Here is a 21,224-nt window from a genome sequence, read left to right on the forward strand (position 1 = left end):
TATTTTATAATAGGAAATTCCTGTCTTTGTTACCTTTGAACTATACTTTTATGTGGACTATGTAACTATTGTAGTGAGGAAAATCGTACCATAGTCAGTGCAATCGATGCATAGTTTTGAACTCCTAGAACTTGACTGAGAAAATTCTGTCCACAGTTTTTTCCAACCCAAAGAATCATTACCTGAGGGAGAAGGAAAATAAAAATTATTTTGAAATACCATAACAGTGAGTCTATTCAGTCACTTGTACCACCGCATGTTTTACAAAGATAAAAAAGATGAGTAAGTTTAGTGAACGAAGTAGGCTGTGAAGAGAGACGGTAGGTTAGTACAAATACAAACTGATTCAATTGAAGTAGGTATATCATTCGTTCAGAAATGAAAATGTTAAGGGGGAAATATGAATGCTAAACAGGTATGGCAAAAGACAGAGAAGGGTCAGGTTCAAGCTACTTACAAAGCCTGCATCCATGAGGAAAGCTCCATCCCTGCTCAGCTTCTCCACAGAAAGCTGAAGAATAGGGGGCTGAGGTATGGTTCTATCGTTGACATTGAGCGCTCCCTAAGGAATTAAGCACAAGAGCAAAGCTTCTAGATTCTGCTGGGTAAGATGGAGTCACAGTTGAGCAAGCAAACAAACAAAATGCTTCAATGGACGTTCTCTCTGAGACAGAGGTTCTCAGTCTTCCTACGCCACGACACTTTCGTACAGTTCCTCACGTTGTGGTGACCCCCCACCATAAAGTTATTTGTGTTGCTACTTCATCACTGTAATTTTGCAACTGTTATGAATCAGGCGACCCCTGTGAAAGGGTCATTTGACCCCCAAAGGGGTCACGACCCACAGGTTGAGAACCATGGCTCTAAGAGGCTGGGCAAATTATTCACATTTAAATATAAAAGAAAGAAATCACGATCTTAAGTATTGTTTTAAAAACTGATACAACATATTGGGATTTTGGTTTACAAAAAAACAAAACAAACTTCTTGTCATCGAGTCAATTCGACTGGTACAAACCCTATAGAAGTGGGTAGAACTGCCCCAGTGGCTTTCCGAGACTGCAAGTTCCCGGGAGTTGAAGGCACATCTTTCTCCTGCAGAGCACCGCATGGTTTCAAACTGCTGCACTTGTGTTTGGCAGCCCAATTCATAAACACTATGCCACTAGAGCTAGCTCGCTGTGTATTCCCCCTCTTTTTATCTGGTTGTTCTTGATGAAAAATGTTCAGGAATGATAGTGGCCATCATCCAGTTCTGACGTTGTCTGTGGAGGCAACATGCAGCTTATCCACCTCCTGTTCCTGACACGCCTCCTTCCCCTGCTGCCCCAGGTGATTAGAGACCAATTGCTGTGCCTGGAACTTCACTGCTTTGAAAGGGATGCGTCTGGCTAATGGCAAAAATCGTGCTGCAAGTGATACCAGTGAGCTTTTTGTTTTTAAACTTTTTTGGCTTAGAGTGGTGGAAAATTCATATTAAAGGCAGGATTGCCTAGTTGATTATTTTAACTGTCAAAAGTTATAACAAGTTGAAACATTTGCTAAAACATTGTGTGGTAGGTATCTTTCCAACAATGAAAAACAACACACAAGTGTCATTTCTGAGGTTGCTTATGTACGATGGAATACTTCCTGGGACTAGTTTAGGTTCATGGTTTCATGGGATATCCTGGGAAATTAGCCTAATGATGCATTTAACCATCCTATTCTGTCTCCTAGTTCATTGTATCATGCCTTGCAAACAGTCATCCCGGCCATATGGATCGACCTGATGACAGTGAGTTTGGTTTAGTTTGGGTTTATGGGTTTGGATTTATGTCTATACTTGTAACTTAAACATGGGTAAATGTCCTACAACCTACACATTTCCCCCCTTTAACTCAAGGACAGTGACACGGAACGATGACTTGGGATTTTCAGATGGACTTTTACGCCTGGAATATTCTTTTCAGAACAATTTATTTAAATAAATAAATAATGGTGGAATCATTCAATTTGTTAATTACATCACTTACTTAGATACACTTTATGTATTTTTCTTAGGAAATGTAAAGAAAGTCACTAATTTCAAGTGCAAACAGAATTTCTTTACTCAAACCCAGTGGAGAAATAAATTATAAAGCTTTAGAGACATATAAACCCTTTCTCATCCCTGTATTTGATTCCATATAATCAGGCTTTTACAATTAAAGTACAAACCACTGAAGCAATCTCACCTCATCTGAGAGATTATCCACTCGATACAAACTGGGATGAGTTGTTAGCATAAGGTAAATCAGGGGCTGGTTCTTCACTTGACACATAGCAAAAATGCGCTCGTCTAGACGAGCATTTGTCCCAGTCTGGAATGATTTCTGTAACACAAACAACCCCCCACCCAAGAGAGAAACATCCATTGTAAAAATATGTAAAAAAACTTTATAAATGCTAGAGCTTTTAAGAATATCTTCAGATAAAATTAGCAAATTTATCATGAACTATTCTTTGAAAATGCCTTATTTATTTATTAAAAAAATCATTTTACTAGGGGCTCATGCAACTCTTATCCCAATCCATACACACATCAATTGTGTAAAGCGCATTTGTATATTCATTGCCCTCATCATTCTCAAAAGCCTTATTTATTATACAGTGGCTATTCTCGATCAAAAGCCTTAAGAAATTATTCCATCAGGACAAAGGCATTTGACCTCTCCGGCTTCTGTTTCCTAAGAAGCACACTCTATGTAAACGTCCTTTCTACCAAGGACGAGTAGTCATGAGAAGGACTGCGTGACACTGTAGATGTCACAGGACCTAACAAAGAAATGCCGGGCGATGGTTATTGTGGCTGTCTTTATTTCTCCCACAGGAAGGGAAACGGAATGATGCAAATAAAATGTACAGATCAACCAAGAAACACGCTTGAACACCAGAGCAGCTGCTTACTGGTAGGACACAGTCAATCAGTAACTGTAGGATTTAACCTTCTCAGGCCTCACCCCTGCTTCGGGGCTCTTGTGAGCCACCCATTCTCCATCTGAGGAGGCCGATGGAGTGCATATGATCTTAGGGGCCACTGCAGGCCTGAGATTGAATAGCTTCCTGGAGACTCATACTTTCAGGTAAGATTTTTTTTTTTTGAGGTAAGATTTTAAGCATTTAAATTGACAGGAAAAATAAAGACTAGTTAAAAAAAAAAAAAGACTAGCAATGAAATTACATATTAAAAACAAGCCTAGAAACTGTAGATAAAGATTCGAAAAGGCTCCTAGGCCTTTTGCAATTGGCACATGGATAGTCATTAAGGAAGAGAAAAGAATACTGTAGGAAATGAAAGAAGATAATACCTATGTATTGGTTTTAAAAATGACTATCATATGTACTAGGTGGAATCCTGGGTGGTGTAAACAGTTAACACACACAGCTGTGACATGAAAGCTTGGAGGTTCAAGACCACTTAGAGGAACAACAGAATAAAAGTCTGGCAATTTATTTCCAAAACACCAGCCACTGAAAACTATGGAGTACGGTTTTACTGTGATACGCATGGGCTGCAACTGAGCAGAATCAACTTGGGGTAACTGGTCTGGTAAGCACTAGGAACTGTTCTGGGTGCTGGGACTCGCTGGTGAATGAAAGATGAAAACCCCTACTCTAATAAGGTAGAGGTAGAAAATAAATAGGTATAATTGTTAGTAGTGAGTGCTATGAGGAAAAAATAAAAGAGGGAAGGGATAAAGAAGATCAGAGTAAAGATGGGATGGGATGAGGAGAGACAGATGCAGAATAAACAGACCAGAGATGGCAAGCCTCAGTTAAAAGACAGTATTTGAGGAAAGAGCTCAGATTTCTAAATATTAAAATATATTTACTTTCTGTGAGGGTACATTATATTCGGAAGTAAAAATACATCATTGGAGCAAAAGAAACAACAGCTGTAGATTCAAATGCCATTCAGAGGAAGGAGGAGCAGCCCGCCTTACACTTGGGAGAGACAATTTAACAGGCAGGCTGGGTTGATTATGGCATTGGAAAAATAAGCCTTCTCCACCAGCCCAGGATTTTCTTCCTTTTTTTAAGGGGGAAAGGGAGAGACATAAATAATTGTCATGTGAAAATCTGTATAGGAAAGCTATGCAGGAAGAGCTGCAGATGGAAAGGCAACTGCCAGAAAAATCACATTTGAGCTTAAAGACAAGGGAAGTGCACTCCACGTCATGGAAATGCGCCGGCAGGTTTGAGTACGTCTATCTAAAGACGTTTACGAAGAGTCATGTGGCTGAACTATTGCAGGGAGGAGGGCAGGGCCATAAAGAGTCTCATGTGTGGCTCCTTCCTTCAAAATACAATATTTTGGAAAATGGATACAAAGAAAACTGATCATCCTGTGAATCTTAGATATCATTTACTGAATGCTTACTTTGTAAGCATTTCTTATTACAAGGCATGTGCTTTAGATCAGCTATTTGTAAACTTCTTTGGTTATAAATTTGTTCAAAGTTTCAATAAGTGCTAAGGTCCATGTCCTCAGAAAATTAACTGGTATGATGTTACATAGGTAATGTTTAGGAGTTCAAAGGATGAAACACTTGGCATTTCACATTCTCTGCAGCGTTCTGGTTCCTCTGTCCCCTGCCCCCCACCCCCCCACCTTCTTTTCTTTTTCCTTACCTGCTTAAGAAGAGCCAAGACAAAGAGTGGGAAAAGCCGCAAAGAAAAAGGAACAATGAGTCCAGGATGCTGGTTACTTAGGACGGAAGAGCGGTAAGCTGAAAGGGAGTCAACGACAGCATTCACGAGGGCGTCTCGAGCATCACTCAGACTGGCAGTGACGGACCTGTCCACAGCTAGTGGAGGGGATCGAGACAAGAGACAAGAGGGAAAATGATAAAGGCCTCGCAACACCACTGCTAATGGTCTAAAAGATCATTTAAAATTATACAAAGTCTCTCTCCAGTTGATTCTATACACAAGTGTGGGGAGAAGTCAGATCCTTGCTGCCAGACTGCTGTCTCATCCCACAGCAGGGCTGGGCCTGCTCCCTGCTGCCGGAGACAATAGACTACCTCTCTCTGGAGCCAAAGGCCATTAGCTTGGCTCCTGTGGGTGGAGTTTACACCCAACTGATAATGGTTCCTATGAAGACCCAAAATCAAGTTAAGCTGTTACCAGAAATCTAGGATCCGCCTATCTTGCCGCATGTACACCCCCAATCCCTTCTCCTTCTGTAGTGCATATGTCCCTAGATCACCTCCTCCCATCACTGTAATACCTGTAGCACAACCCTTTCCTGTGACATATGTCTTCAACTGTAATGTGGGGGCTTGCAAGTCCCCAATGTTCGGAGAGAATATAAAAGCTTGGGGAGCATTAAAGTTCTCTCTCACTCCCTCCACGTGGACCACCAAGCTGGGCTGAGGTGAGCAATGTTGCTATGTATCATGCCTGACTGTATTATTGTATTATCTCTCATGCTCTCGATGACTTTAATATAATGCTTATATATCTCAACCGTACAATTGTGCATTACTGAACCCAGAAGTAGTATTACTGAACCAGTGAGTTCTAGTACCGGGTGGGGCTGGCACCTCACCCCCCAGCGACAATTTTATTTAATACTACACACAAGAGGCAAACAGCAATTAAAACGGTTGGGAAAGACTGAGAAATGGAAAGGGGAACCAGTGAGAGGAAATGGGATAAATGATGATACATCAAGGGGTTTTAAATAATTAAGTTGAAACAAACATATAAATTCTTGAATGTAAAACTGATGCTCTGCTTTGTAAACATTTCCCTAAATCACAATAAAAAAGTTAAAAACAACAACAACAAAATCCATGCTTTGGATAATCAAACTGACCCCTGAAGAAATGCTACTCTGCTCCTTCTTCACAGTATGACAACTTGGCAAGCAAGCTTTCTGAGCTCTAGTTTCCTGTAAGATGGGAAAAACTGCATTTCATTGAATATAAGATGCTACTGATTAAAATTCATCACGATATATCACTAAGAAAAAATACTGCAATGAACAAATAATGCTTTCTCAGCACATAGAATTTTTATTTTACATTTACTAAAATAGCTCTTAGCGAGTTATTTAGACATATTTCCATTATCTATCCTGCTACTCTGATTATATGCCTCTCTACATGCTTAACACTTTTTCTTTTCAGGCTTGAGTTTAAGCTAATAAAACCACTGGTACCTACCTTGTAGGAGAAAGGGTGCAAGGATTAAATTGACAATGAGCTGTATAGATATTTGAGAAAGGTACCAAAAATAAAAAATAAATTTAAAAATCAAGAAAACTATATCTCAGAAAGAAATAAAGAGTTAGCAAAATCAATAAAACTTTTGCTAGGCCACATGATTTGGTCAATGGTCAAAGCTAAAAAACTGAGGTGTGGTAGGAAATTGGTTTTCCATGATTCCAAGTATAATGTTTAATAATCCTTATGGTACACTTCTAGCGCTTATAAATCTAAGTTAATGAACTTATAAAAAGCAATGAAATATTAGTGTTAGGCACCAAGTAAGAGGAGGTTATTTAAGCGCAGAACAGATAAATCAATAGAGACAGAAAATAATTTAGTGGTTGCCTGAGGCCAGTGGAGAAGGGTCAGAGAAGTGTGTTGTGACTGCAACTGGCATGAGGTTTCTTTGTGGGGTGATGAAATGCTCTCAAATGACACTGGTGATGACAGCATGACCCTGGACACACCCTAAGAACAACTGAATTGTATACTGAAGATGAGTGAACTGTCTTGGCATATAAGTTACACTTCAATAAAGCTGTTTAAACTTTGCAAACGACAAGCCTATTTACTTCAGTCAAACACATCAGAGGCACACACACACACCAAGAAAAAAGATGTTCTTTTTTATCATGGAAAATAATAATACTATCATCTGCAGAAGATTATTTCATTCAAATTAGTTAACAGGTATCACAAAGAAAAACAAAGCTACATGTCTAATACTTACAAAATATTTTAAAAGATAACTCTTACCCATATTGGCCAATAACCCTGCTATTGCTTGAACATCAGCCCCAAGAAATATTTCATTCAGCGTTGAAACTACAGGCAAACACAAGGTATGGACACGGATTCTCCTTTCACCTTTGGGGAAGAGATATAACTGATGGTAAGGAACATATTTAAATGGTCTGTATCAGTCACTTGGAGCATAGTGGTTACGCACAGTAAGGTCGGCTGTTCTGAACCACCAGCTGCTCCTCAGGAGAAACACAGGGCTCCTGCTCCCACAGGTACAGTCTCAGAAAACCACAGGCACAGTTTTACCCTGTCCGATAGAGTCGCTATCACTCAGTACTGACTGGATGGCAGTGCATTGTTATTTTTGAGATTATGGAAAAAACACTTATATTTATTTTTAAATCACAGATTTAGAACTCAATAGGGTTATATAGTCTGTAGAGACAGTGTCAAAAGATTAACAAGTAAAACTGTTAAGTGTTAAGTTACTGACTACAAAATCCTTTGCTTAAGCTCTTTCTAAAAAGAGAAGAGTAATTACACTCAAGTGATTGTAATATACTAATTTGCTTGGGGTTTTGTTTTTTTTTAAAGTCTCTTTTTCTAAACTTTATTTACAGCTATATTTTGAATTTACACGTGTGGTAAAAGATATGACTACTCTACCCAACATGTGTTCTGTAGTCTACTTTGATATTTGAAGTCCTGAATAATCATAATTTGCTCTTTAATCACAGAAATAATTTTTAAAGAAGCTAAATGGTCACTAAGCTTTCTGTTTTATAACTATTCAAAATAACAAATATCAACAATTATACCTCAAATAATACACAAAAACTCAAAGCAGTTCAGAGACCTAAATGTAAAAGTGAAAATTATACTGTTCCTGGAAGATAATACAGGGTAGAAACCAGGGGACCTGATTTTCAGAACAAACAGCCTATCAAACAAAATTAACAACGCACAAATGATAGAAGATAAAACTGTTAACTGGGACTTCATAAAAATTAAACACTAATGCTCACCAAAAAACTTTACCAAAAGGGGAACTAAAGAGCTTACTAAAGAGCAATGACATATGTGATAAAGGTTTAATTTTTAAATTACAAAGAAACCATAAACAACTCACAATAAGAAGATAATCTAATTAAAAAAATGGGCAAAGGACATGAACGCACACTTCACCAACAAAGGCATATTAGGCAGTCAATAAATAGTGAAAACATTTGCAATCGTGAGCCATTTAAAAACCAAACAAGACCACTGCCATTGAGTCAATCCTGACTCTCAGCAACTCCATATAGGGTCTCTGAGACTGTGGGTCTCAGTGGAGCAGACTGCTTCAGCTCTGTCTTGAAGAGCAGCTGGTGCGTAGAAGTGCACATCAAGATCAAAAGGAGATGCTATCCTATCACTGCGAGAATGCCACTGATCCTCCCCCCCCCACCCAAACAACAACAACAAAAAACAACACATTCTGGTGAGGTTGAGGGGAGACTAAACTACTATATATTGTTGGAGTGGTAAAATGGTAACAACCATATGGAAAACAGTATGGTGCTTCCTCAGAATGCTAGAAATATAAATATCTTATGTTTCAGCAATCCCACTCCTAGGTATAAGAAAGGGCAACAACTTTCACTAGTTAAATTGTTTCCCCAACTGCACTTTGAGTATTATATTCTTGGTCATCTCAGCCTCTAAACGCAACTATATTCCATTTCACAAGTTCCCATTCCCTCTAATTCTATCTAATCTTCCACTGCCTTATCTCCCACTTGATTGGGAGTTTAAAAGATATTATAAGACCTACTTTCAGGTTCCTACATTAGAGGCATCGTTAACTTGCTGAAAAGAGTTGAAAATGGGCTCAACTCTTGCTTCATTCTCCCACCAACTTCTTAAGTCTCATCACCAACTATTAAAAGACGCTTTTCTGGTGGCATAGTACTGGGACTTTCTAGAATAATGGTTCTAGAAGAAAGTTCTAGAATACAGTCAGGATTTTTCTGGGTTCGTTCTCCACTAGCTTACATCTGTGCAACAGAATGATGATTACCCTAGTCACTTTAGAGTACATATTGAGACAATAGTTCTATCTTCCAAGAATAAACTTTGCTAATGAAAAGCAAAAAATGTGCATGCATCATTTTCATTTAATTTTCCATAACATTTTGAAGCCCTCTTATATATGACTATGTGGGTATGTCAAAAAAGACTTGCTACAAAATCACTGTAGCCTAATAGGTGTCAAGTTGGTTCCAATTCACAGTGGCCCCATGTGCAAAGGGACAAAACACTACCTGGTTCATTTTTTTACAACCTCTAATAATTTTCCCAAGTTCATCCTCTGTACATTCCACATTTTAATTAATAATGGATGTTGACAGCTGTTTCTTCTAATTTTGAATCTTATCCTATCCACAAATGAATGTCTTAAAAGCTTTGCTTCCTTCAAGTCATGAAGGCCAAAGCTACTTTGGGAAGGCAGCCCTTCCAGTTATGTTTTGAGTACCGTCCACCCCAAGGGGCCCATCTTCAGGCACAATACCAGATAATGTTCCACTGCTGTTCATAAGGTTTTCAGGGCCTGATTTTTCAGCAAGTGGACTGCCTCTTCCTTCTTTCTAATCTGTTCTAAGTTGGGAAGCCCTGAGAAAACCTGTTCACTATGGATGCTCTGTTGGTGGCATAACTCCCAGCATCACAGCACACATAAACCACCACAGTATCCCCAAGTGACAGGTGAGTGGGACTCAAAACTGACTGCCATTCAGTCAATGCTGATTCATAGCAACCCCCAGGGGTCCCTGTTTATGGAGTAAAAAGCCTAGTTATGCTCCTGAGGAGCTGCTGGTGGTTTTGGACTGCCAAGGGTATGGATTACAACCCAGTGTGTAACCACTCCACCACCGGGGCTCTATAAAAGAACAGAAGCTCTGATGAAATAAAACGATCAAAACGTGAAGCTGCCAGGAAGGTAAGGGGAAGGTGGGGGAGAAAGGGAGAGCCGATTATAATGATCTACATATAACCCCTCCCAGGGGGTCGGACGACAGAAAAGTAGGTGAAGGGAGATACTGGTCAGTGTAAGACATAAAAAAAATTTTACAAAATATCAAGGGTTCATAAAGGAGGGAGGGGAGGGGAGGGGGGAAGTGAGCTGATACTAAGGAATCAAGTAGAAAGAAAATGTTTTGAAAAGGATGATGGCAACATATGTGCTTGACACAATGGATATATGTGTAGACTGTGATCAGAGCTGTACGAGCCCCCAATAAAATGATTTTTTTTTAAACGCACAAAAAAACCCATGAAGCTGTTGTTTCTTAACATATGCTCTATCTAGGCCTTATCCATTTCTGAAGACACTGTGTGCATCCAACTGCCCCCAATCCCAGGAAGAATTCTGTACTCTTTGACTAATGCTACATCAAAAAGGAGTACTGGCATCCCCAGGGACTCAAATAACATTCCTTTGAAGTGTTCTTTGAATTTTATGGCCAAAAATGTCTAGAAGGTTAAGAGTGAAGTTGTAGGGTGATGGAGCTAAAGTTTCCCAACAAAGGTTTTGTGGGACAGCCTTTGCTATCATTGGAGAATAAAGAGGTACACTGTCGAGACGGAGAGAAATCCTTGGCACAATGTTGCTGCCCTTTTTCTCACCACCGCCCTTCTCCATTTTCTTAAGTTTTCTTCATAATAAACCCGTGATTAGTGATAAAAAGACGTAACAACACAAATGTGCTTGACACTATGTATGTATGTATGGACTGTGATGAGTTGTACGAGCCCCCAATAAAATGATTTAAAAAAAAAGATGTAACAACATGGCAGGATCAATATCAAATACACTATGCTAGCGAAAGAAGCCAGATTTAAAAGGGTATATACTATACTATGTGATTCCTTTTATAAGATGTTATGGGAAAGGCAAAACTAGGGACAGAAAACAGATCAGGGCATTTGGAGATGGAAGATGGGAAAGGCATTAACTATAAAGAGGAACAGGGAAATTTGTAGGGTTGGGGGTTGCTTCTATATCTTGATGGTGGTAGTTACATAACAGATTTTCAGAACTTGTGGAACTATACACTATAAAGCTGCATTTTACTGTATGTAAGTTACACATTAATTTTTAAAAAGAATAATAAGAAAATTCAATGAACAGAAAAGCGACTAAACTATCCTTTCTTTAAATACAAAATGGGATCTTCTAAGACAGCAGTGAGTCATGACCCCTTTGGGGGTCACACGACTCTTTAACAGGGGTCGCCACGACCATTGGAAAACATGTATTTCCGATGGTTTTAGGAACCGAGATACCGGCTGCTCAATCCGTCTCCAGAAGGGTCCTCCCACATGCAGATACACCCACATATGAGTACCCGGCATGAAGACTATTATTCATGCTACACCATGCTTCAAGACAACATTTCATTTGTAATTAGAAATAAGTATTTCACAATATATAATTACATATTGTTTTTGTGATTAATCATTATGCTTTAATTATGTTCAATTTCTAACAATGAAAATACATCCTGCATATCAGATATTTACATGAAGATTCATAACAGTAGCAAAATTCGTTATGAAGTAACAACGAAAATAATTTTAAGATTGGGGGTCAGCACAATATGAAGAACTGTATTAAAGGGTGGCAACATTAGGAAGGTTGAGAACCACTTTTCTAAGATAAGATAGATTTATATGTGTTTATATATTTAATATTAATACATATTTCACAAGGGTCAGACTGAGTATTCAACTCAACTGCAACGGATTTGGTTATTTGCTTTTTTGAAAAAGAAATCCAAAATACTTCATTCTACATTTAAAGTTGTGCTGTGTATCGATTATAGGAATCCTAGAGCCCTGGTGGTATAGTGGTTACACTTTGGGCTGCTAACTACAAGGCCAGCAATCTGAAACCACAAATCGCTCCTTGGGAGAAAAATGAGACTTTCTACTCTCATAAAGAGTTACAGTCTTGATCACTGAGTCAGAACTGACTCAATGGCAGCGAGTGAGTGAGTGAGTGAGTGAGTGAGTGAGTGAGTGAGTGAGTGAGTGGCACTACAGGTTCAATGCTAAACTGCTGTTCAAACCTACCAGCTACTCCATGGGATAAATATGAGACTGTCTCATGCTTCCATAATGAGTTACAGTCTCGGACACCCAAAGGAGCAGTTCTACTCTGTCCTATATGGTCGCCACGAGTCACTTAATAAAAGTAGTTTGGTTGGCGTTCATTATAAGGCGCTATAGTGGCATAGTGGTTAAAGTGTTCAGCTGATAACCAAACAGGTCAAGGATTCAAACCCACCATCCGCTCTGTGGGAGAAAGCTGTGGCAGTCAGCTTCTGTACAGGTTTCATCTTGGAGACAGACTAGGGAAGTTCTACTCTGTCCTTCAGAGTCACCAGGAGTCAGAGTGGACTCATTGGCAGTGGGTGGGTATTAATTATAGTTATCCTACAAAAATTAAACTCCTCTAACATTACAGATTTCATTAAAATATCCTCATTATATATATATTTATACATTTTGAAAAGGCTATAAAAATGATTAGGCTAAACACAAAAACAGTCCCTCTTTTAAAAAAAGGCAATAAAACACAGGGGTGGGAGTTGTAAATATTTAAAATAAAAAATAGCTGAACTCAACTTTTTTATACCACTTATAGGACAAAATAGAAATTATAAACTGATTAGGAATAATAAATGACACCATTTCAAAAAGTTTCCTATCTTTCAACACTTTACATAAATAGGCCCAGCACTTCCTATGCCCTTTCCTTTATTTTTATCCTTAACCCTTATCATTATACGAGGGAGTTTCAAAACATTTGTGGAAAAATGGAATTAAAGATAATGAAAAATTTCCAAGCTTTTGGAAGCCTTCTTGTATGAGATATAGTTTTACTTATTTATCATGTTTATTGTTTGTCTTCCCTTCTAGAAATAAGTTTTATGCTAACAGGAATTTTCAAACTATGATGCTGTAGTACCATTTAATACATAGTTCAAATATCTTATACATAGTTCTCTCAATAGGTATGTGTTAAAATACATAAAAAACTAAAACGATTTGGAAATGAACACCAGCTATCTTGCCTGATCAGTAGGAGCAATGATGCTCGAAGAGTAATAGCTGTCTACTGTCCTCAGAAATGAGTTGCTGCTAACTGCCTTTGAGGTGGCGCTAACTTATAGGGACCTTGTGTGGGGAGGTCAGACACTTACAGGCATCCTCCCAGAGGGTGATCAGTTGCCCAGACTGCAGGGGGCCCCATTCCCTGCTGTTTAAGGACAATGGACAGGCCCTCAGTCATCAATTTGGTTCCTGTAGGTGGAGTTTACACCCTACTGATAATGGTCTCTATCAGTTGAGCCAGGGAACAGGTCAAACCAGCTCTGTGACATCCAAAGTGAGGCTGTCATCCTGTATCTAGGATCCACCCATCTTGCCACATGTATACCCCCAGTCCCCCCTCTTCCTATTGCGTGGACACCCCTAGATCATCCCCTTCCACTACTGTGTTACCTATAGCACAACCCCTTCCTGTGACATAGGTCTTCTCCTGTAATTAGGGGCTTGCATGTTCCCAGAGAATATAAAAGCCTTGGCTAGCATTAAATAGCTCTCTCTCTCCATGTGGACCACCAAGCAGGGCTGAGGTGAGCATTGCTACCATGAACTGTGTCTGACTCCATTATTTCAATATTTCTCTTCTATCTCTCATGCTCTCTATGACCTTACTATAACCTGTACTTATTATCGCTGTACAATTGTGCCTACTGGACCCGTAATGATGTGCTAGGGACTGGCTTCCCCTTGCAGGACCTTTTGCGCAGCAGAACAAAAAGCTGCCCAGTCCCGCAGCCCCTTCAGGATCGCTGGTCTGCCACTGTTGCAATTACTGTAACAAGTCATTATTACTGCTTCCCTTGTGTTCGCTGACCCTAGACAGGAGGGGGTTGGTCTTAGGGCATGGCATATATAACTACATCTAAAACTTACCTTTGCTAGATGTATACAACAGTGCTGACTGAAAAGAAACCAACTGAGTGTCAGTAAGATTCTCTTCTACGGACATCTGTACTGCATACCCAGCATCTGGGTTTACGTTGGGCAAAGAGAGTAAGTCTGTTGACCGAACAAAGAAGTTCCCATGGAAAGTATGAATGGAAAGACCTAGAAGAGAAAGAGTAAACAAAATTATTTATATGCAATTATATATGGGTATTTGATCCTGGACAATTTTCAGACTGGCATAGATGAAAAACTTCAGATACTATGAATTATATAGTGACATTCCCCAAGAAAATAAGCTATCATTGGTGTATTTGCAATCTATGGATTAGAGGTTTAAGTATTTATTATCATTTGTTAATTATTATTTTAAAAAATTATATAGTGACAGTGAAGGATAATAGACATCTTTTTCTTTTTTCCTTGTTCAAGGTCTGTTTGTTGGCCTTTAGGAGTGTTTTCTGGTCGAATCTGATGGGGCGCCAAGCCCTGGCTCCAAAATCTATTTTTGGTATTTCCTTGGGACTTCCTTGTTCTGCTCCCCTTGCTGCTCTGTTGTATGCCCTTAGTGTTTTCCCTCGGTGTGGTGGGGTCAGACTGGGCGCGATTCCCACACTGTGTCTCCAGCGTTGTCCCCTGTAGGACTGTGGGTCAGTGAGGGAAGTCGTGTCTCGTAGTGGGATCAGCCATATGGTCCACTCTGTGCATTGGCTGTTCGGAGCAGGGATATCATCCTCCAGGCTTGGTGGGTCAAGGATGTGCTCCACTCTCTCTTCCTCCCCCTTCATTTGCTCCTGTGTGCTCTGATCAGACATGTCCCTCTCCCTGAACTGTAGCTTCAGTGCTGTTCTCTGAAGTAAATTCTTCTGGTGGAAGGGGCAGGTGTCCACGTAGTTGGGATTGGAGCTGGCCCCTCAGACCTCTCAAAAGATATCTTTTTCAATGAAGGTGGGAACATGGATATTTTAAAAACTTAAAAAGATAATTTGAGAATTTTGAAAATTCTAAATGAATGTTAGACTATAAAAATCTTAAACCTAAAAATTAATGTATAGACTTATACAAGTACCAAATTAATATGAGTAAAAGTAAGGGCACCCTCTCATTCCCTATGTTCCAGCATTCTTACTGTAATCTCTTTGGTGTATATTGCACTTTTCTACATATTTATATACTTATGTGTATCTCCATAGAAAATATCTAACATGATACATTTGCATATGTGCTATATTTTTAACATGTAATATGTCCAAAGGCTATAAGACAAAGTTTGACTATCCTCCCTTCTAAGGAGCATTCTCCATAGAAAATATGTAACATGATGTATTTGCATAAAAACCATATTTTTAATATGTAACATGTACAAAGGCTATAAGACAAAGTCTTACTATCCTCCCTTCCAAGGAGCATTCTGAGTATACTTCTCCCAAGGAAGACTGATGCACAGTTGAACAAAGAAACAAAAATCACTGTCATCAAGGTAATGCTGACTCAGAGCAACTCTACAATGACAGGGCAGTACGGCCGTGTGGGTTTCTGAGATGTGGGAGCTGGAAAGCCTTGTCTTTCTCCTGTACAATGGCTGGTGGTTTCAAACTGTTGAACTTGCTGTGTTCGCAGCCCAATGTATGACCACTACACCACTGGGGTATATTAAATAGCTTCTATTTTGCTAAGTAGAAAATCTTAAAAGGTCAGTCAATTTTCAAAGAATGGGACATCTCAAATGTGTCCTATAAGGAATAAACATTAAAAAATGACTAGAGGTAATATATAAGTTCAGCAAGGTTTCAATATACAATATCAATATATAAAAATCAATTGCATTTCTACAGAGTAACAATCAATAAGCAAAAATAGGAAACTAACACATTTATAATAATATTAAAAGGAATAAAACACTAGCAGCAGTTCTCAACCTGTAGGATGCGACCCCTTTGGGGGTCAAACGACCCTTTCACAGGGGTCGCCCAATTCATAACAGTAACAAAATTACAGTTATGAAGTAGCAACGAAAATAATTTTCTGGTTTGGGGTTACCACAACAAAAGGAACTGTATTAAAGGGTTGAAGCATTAGGAAGGTTGAGAACCATTGTACTAAAGAGTTGATTTAATAAATGTTGAAGTTATATTCAGAAAACTCTAAAATACTTTTGATGTCAATACAGATCTAAATAAATAGCTTGTGAATGAGATATTTTTATATTGGTAATTTGGCAGTATCTCTCAAATTAATCTTTTGACTCAATGCAATCCCTATAAAAATCCCAGCTGGGGAAAAAAAAATTTAAAGAAGAAAAAAAAACAAAAAACAAAAAAAACCCAGCTGGCTTTTTTGCAGAAATGAACAAGATGATCCTTAAATTCATATGGAAATTCAAGGAACCTAGAACAGCCAAAACAACCTTAAAAAAGAACAAAATTGGAGGAGACACAATTCCCCATTTCTTAATTACTACAAAGCAGTAGTAAACAAGACAATATGGTAATGGAACAAGAAGAGGTACATATCAACAGACTACAGGCTAACATGGATCAACTAATTTTTGTCAATGGTGCAAAAACCATTCAATGAAGGAAAGTATAATCTTCCTAAAAAAGATGCTAGGAGATTGAATATCCACAGAATAAAGTTAAGCCAAAAACAAAAATTACACCAAATACAAAAATTAATTTAAGGGGAACCAATTACAAGGATCTATATATAACCTCCTCCCTGCGGTACGGACAACAAAAAAGTGGGTGAAGGGAGACGTCGGACAGTGTAAGATATGACAAAATAAGAATAATTTATAAATTATCAAGGGTTCATGAGGGAAGGAGAGTGGGGAAGGGGGAAATGAGCTGATGCCAAGGGCTCAAGGAGAAAGCAAATGGTTTGAGAATGATGAGGGCAACAAATGTACAAATGTGCTTGACACAATGGATGTATATATGGATTGTGATAAGAATTGTATGAGCCCCTAATGATTAAAAATAATAATAACAAGTGGATCATGAACTTATGTAAGAGAGAAAACTAAAATTCTTAGGAGAAAAGAAGGGCATAAATCTTTGTAGCCTTAGATTATGAAGTGATTTTGTCTATAAAACAATAAAAGAAAAAAGTTATATATATATATATGAATAGACATCACTAAATTTTAAAACATTTATGCTTTTAAAGGCTACCATTTGAAAAAAGTAGAATGGCTAAAAAATTCTGCAAATTATATACTCTTATCTGATAGGAGATCTGTATCTGAAACATATAATGAACATTTACAAATCAATAATAAAAAGACAATCTAAATTTTAAAATAGGAAAAGGCTTGAATATACAGACAGACAAACAGCAAATAAGCAGATGAAAAAATGTTCAATACCTTTAATTATTAGAGAAATGTAAATCAAAACCACACCAAAGTACCACTTTGCATTGTCTAGGATGACTAATAAAAAATGACAGAAAATAAGTATTGAAGGAGAGGTCAAAGCAGACTCATGTATTGCTGATGGAGATGTAAGACAGTACAGCCACCAGGGAAATGGTTGAGCAGTTCTTCAAAAAGTTAAGCATAGAGTTACCAGATAACTCAGGTACAGACCCGGAGTTACCTGAAAGAAATTAAAACACATTGTACAAAAACTTATACGTGAACGCTCATAGCAGCATTATTCATAATATCTAAAGGTGGAAATCTAAGAGTCCAGCTGTAAGACTTTTATTTTCAGTTGTGGTATAATCCACTGCGAAGGCTGCAGTCTTGATCACCAGTAAGTGCTTCAGGTCTGCCTCACTCTCAGGAGAGAAGGTCGTGTTATCTCTACATCGCAAGCTGTTAATGACCTTGTCTCCAAGCTTAATAATGACTTCTCAGTCACATAGTTCAGCTTCCTGGATTATTTACCTAATATACAGATCAAAAAAGTATTGTGAAAGGATACAGCCCTGGCACACACCATTCTTGATTTTTAGTCATATAGTACCTTCTTGTTTTAAACAATCGCATCTCAGTGTTTACGGATTCTGAATGATGATTCTGGAATTCTCAGTTTTTGCAATGTTATCCATAATGTGCTACGTTCTACACAATTGAATGCCTTTGTATCGTCAATAAAAGGCAGATAAACATCTTTCTGATAGTCTCTGCTTTCAGTCAAGATCCATCTGACACCAACAATGACACATGTCACTACATGTTCTCTTCGGAGTCCACTTAAATTTTTGGCAGTACTGTTGCGATTATTTTTAAATTATCTTCAGCATGTCATATTAGTAATACAATCTGATAATTTCCACAATCTTCTGGGTCAACTTTCTCTGGTTATTATATTCACAACAGTGCCTAGGATTTTGTTTTGTGTTCACATTGTTTCTTCTCTTAACTATGTATTCTGTCAGAGTCAGCAAAGTATGGGAGAGTGTTAGTTTGGGTAGACTACAGACACAAATCCAGGGAGACTCATATGTGTACTACAGAGAGTCTTATATAGAAGGGAGATTGTCTATTGAGAAAACATCCCAGCCCAGTCCAGATCAAGTCCAGAAGTTCGATATTACCCCATATTTCGATTCTAGTCCATAAATTCCTCTTTAGACCCACGCAGTGATGCAATGACACTGAATGCAGGAAATATCACAGCCCAGTGGGTGGAAAGTCTCGGAGATATAGTTGTGGTAAAAGCGTCTCAGTGCTGGCATGGGTCTCCACAAGCTCCCCTAGCTCCGAGGCTCTGGCTGCCATTAGCCTGTCTCCATGTGGCTTGTCAACAAGAATGTCTTGCAGGGAGTGTGGGTGTGTCCTGCCTCCAGCAAGCTATTTACTTCCTTAGGGCCCCCAAATGAGGTCATCAAGCTCTGACCTGAATGACAGGCTAAACTCCATCCCTTTACTCTTAAGTCTCAAATTGACAACAGATTATGTAACTATCATCGAGAACTTCAAAAGTTGGTTGAAATTTTTCATAATTATTTTTTAAATTCACAGACCATACAGTTCAATGGTTTAAATATATTAAAGTGTAGTGCAATCATCACCACAATTTTAATTAATACATTTTCTTCATTCTTGTATCCATTACTATTAGCTCCTCATTATGTTCTAACCTCTCCTGCTATAACCCCAAGGAATTATTAATCTAGTGACTGTCTCTTTAGTCTCTGGATTGCATATAAAGAAAATCATATTTAAAATGTCCAAGGACAACAAAATAAAACAGAAAAAATCTTAATCCTAGAGAAAGCAGAAGGTAATAGCAACTAGAACAAATTAAAACTGAGTCAAAGGGAAACAAATGATCATGTTAAATTTTAACCTAACATCTGTAATCCACTTTCAAATGCACTCTGAAGGCAAGATTATTTACATTGCTGGTGGGGACTTGGTGGGTTTTTGGCTTTCACTGTCATCCATAGCCTTTTGAAATCTGGGTGCTCAGATTTTAAGCTCTAATACAATTTCCTCCTTTGATCTTAGATTTTATTATTTATAATTCTTATCACACTCTGTGTATACTTAGCTGACAGTTCACTTAGATGGTTGCTTGAAGACAAGCCTTTAAGACACCAGATGGCTGAGCACAATCTGATTTCTTCACCACACATTCCTATAGAACCCATGTCTTCAGTGATCGCTCCAGGAGGGCAAGTATTGGGCAGGGTCACCTCATAACAATTAATTGCTCTTAGGTTGGGGATTTTTCCATTGTCTTTTAACTCCATTTTCCACACACCTTTTAAAGTTCCCTCATAACTTTGAAGAGTATATTTTACAAGACTATGTAAAAACAACTATATTTTGGGGTATCATAAACATTTGTTCTTAGTAAAAGCTTGTGTCCCTACCTTTGGTGCACCGAATTCTCATGACTGCTTCAAAGCCAATCTTGCGAGTGAGGTATCTCTGCAGTTCTTTCTGTAACTTCCGTACTTGGACTGGGTTATGCTGATGATGATAGGAGGGGTAGTAACAGACACTACCTGCTGAATACCGGGAAATACAACCTGGAAGAGAATGCACAAGCCTTATAAACTATACAGCAAACTACGATCACTACCTCAAAGTAACTAAGGCATTTAAATCAATCCTGCTTTAACTTTCCAAGATACAGAAGTATAGACATTTCTCTGTACTAAACATTTAGAACAAAAGACTGTACTGTTCATAATAGACTAAATTGTTTAGAACTCTTCCAAGGGATTAAAAATTCTTTAGTTGTACTCTACCTTGAATACTATCATATAAATAGTATTTGATATGCACTTGAGAAAAAATAATCATGAGAACTTACCCAGAGAAGCCAGATCTGAATACTGTCCACTAAGAAGGAATAAGTCAACAGCTACCTGCTGACCAGAACAGTCCAAGGCTAATTTCTTATAAAAGTCAGTGGATGGTGTCAGATGTATTTCCTATTAATAACAAATGACAATGATTAATCTTAAAAAATAATTACAGTAATTGTCATACATTTTAAATATATATCAACATTGCTAAGAATGATTATCTCTGGGCATTACACAAAATCTTTCGCTCTGTTAGATTTTCTGATTTTTTCTTAAGTAAGAAGCCTTACTACTAGTAATTTTCTATATTTTGTTTGTTAGTTTGGTTTAAATTTGTTTCTATAATTTGTTTAAAAGAAATGAAAAAAAGAGGAAGAAATGCAACTAACATAGGTACTCATTTCCTGATTAGTAAAGATAAACATTTTTTACAACTAAAATCTATTAAATGCTTATTATACTGGAAATTGTTCTAAACAATTCATACATACTATCTATTTAATCCCCTCAAGCACTCTGAGATAGGTGTCATCATTATTTTACACACACAGACATGTGCACTTAGGAAAATTCATGGAAAATGGAATAAAACGATAATGGGATTTTCCCATAAACTTTTAAAAGACCCCTCATATAGATGTAAAAATGCAGAGCAGCAGAAATCACATAACTATTCAAGCCATACATCCAGTGTTGCCAGGTGCGGTGGCGCTGGTTCCAACTCACAGTGACACCGTACAACAGACTTAAACATCACCTGGTCCTGAACCATCCTCACGATTGTTCTTCTTGATCCCATGTTGCCGCCACTGTGTCATTCCATCTTGTTGAGGGCCTTCATTTTTTGGCTACCCCTCCACTTTACCAAGTATGATGTCCTTTTCCAGAGATTGGTCTCTTCTGATAGTATGCCCAAAATATGCGAGACAAACT

At 38.2% G+C, this 21,224-nt stretch overlaps 1 protein-coding gene across 2 annotated transcripts in view; it reads right to left on the reverse strand.

The window, feature by feature from the left end:
- SEC24A (SEC24 homolog A, COPII coat complex component) overlaps positions 1–21,224 on the reverse strand; it is a 102,184-nt gene that overhangs the window by 12,692 nt on the left and 68,268 nt on the right. For both annotated transcript variants that reach the window (XM_045285075.1, XM_004696619.2), the window contains 8 exons: positions 20,297–20,417; positions 19,851–20,009; positions 14,010–14,183; positions 6,996–7,106; positions 4,654–4,829; positions 2,217–2,354; positions 458–562; positions 90–182 (listed from right to left, as the gene is read on the reverse strand). In XM_045285075.1, coding sequence (XP_045141010.1) covers positions 90–182; positions 458–562; positions 2,217–2,354; positions 4,654–4,829; positions 6,996–7,106; positions 14,010–14,183; positions 19,851–20,009; positions 20,297–20,417 — 1,077 coding nt within the window. The remainder of the gene's footprint in view (positions 1–89; positions 183–457; positions 563–2,216; positions 2,355–4,653; positions 4,830–6,995; positions 7,107–14,009; positions 14,184–19,850; positions 20,010–20,296; positions 20,418–21,224) is intronic.

This window comes from Echinops telfairi, unplaced genomic scaffold (genome assembly GCF_000313985.2).
Source record: "Echinops telfairi isolate 266 unplaced genomic scaffold, ASM31398v2 ScPeMD7_7469;HRSCAF=8507_1, whole genome shotgun sequence".
In the NCBI taxonomy this organism is placed as follows: domain Eukaryota; kingdom Metazoa; phylum Chordata; class Mammalia; order Afrosoricida; family Tenrecidae; genus Echinops; species Echinops telfairi.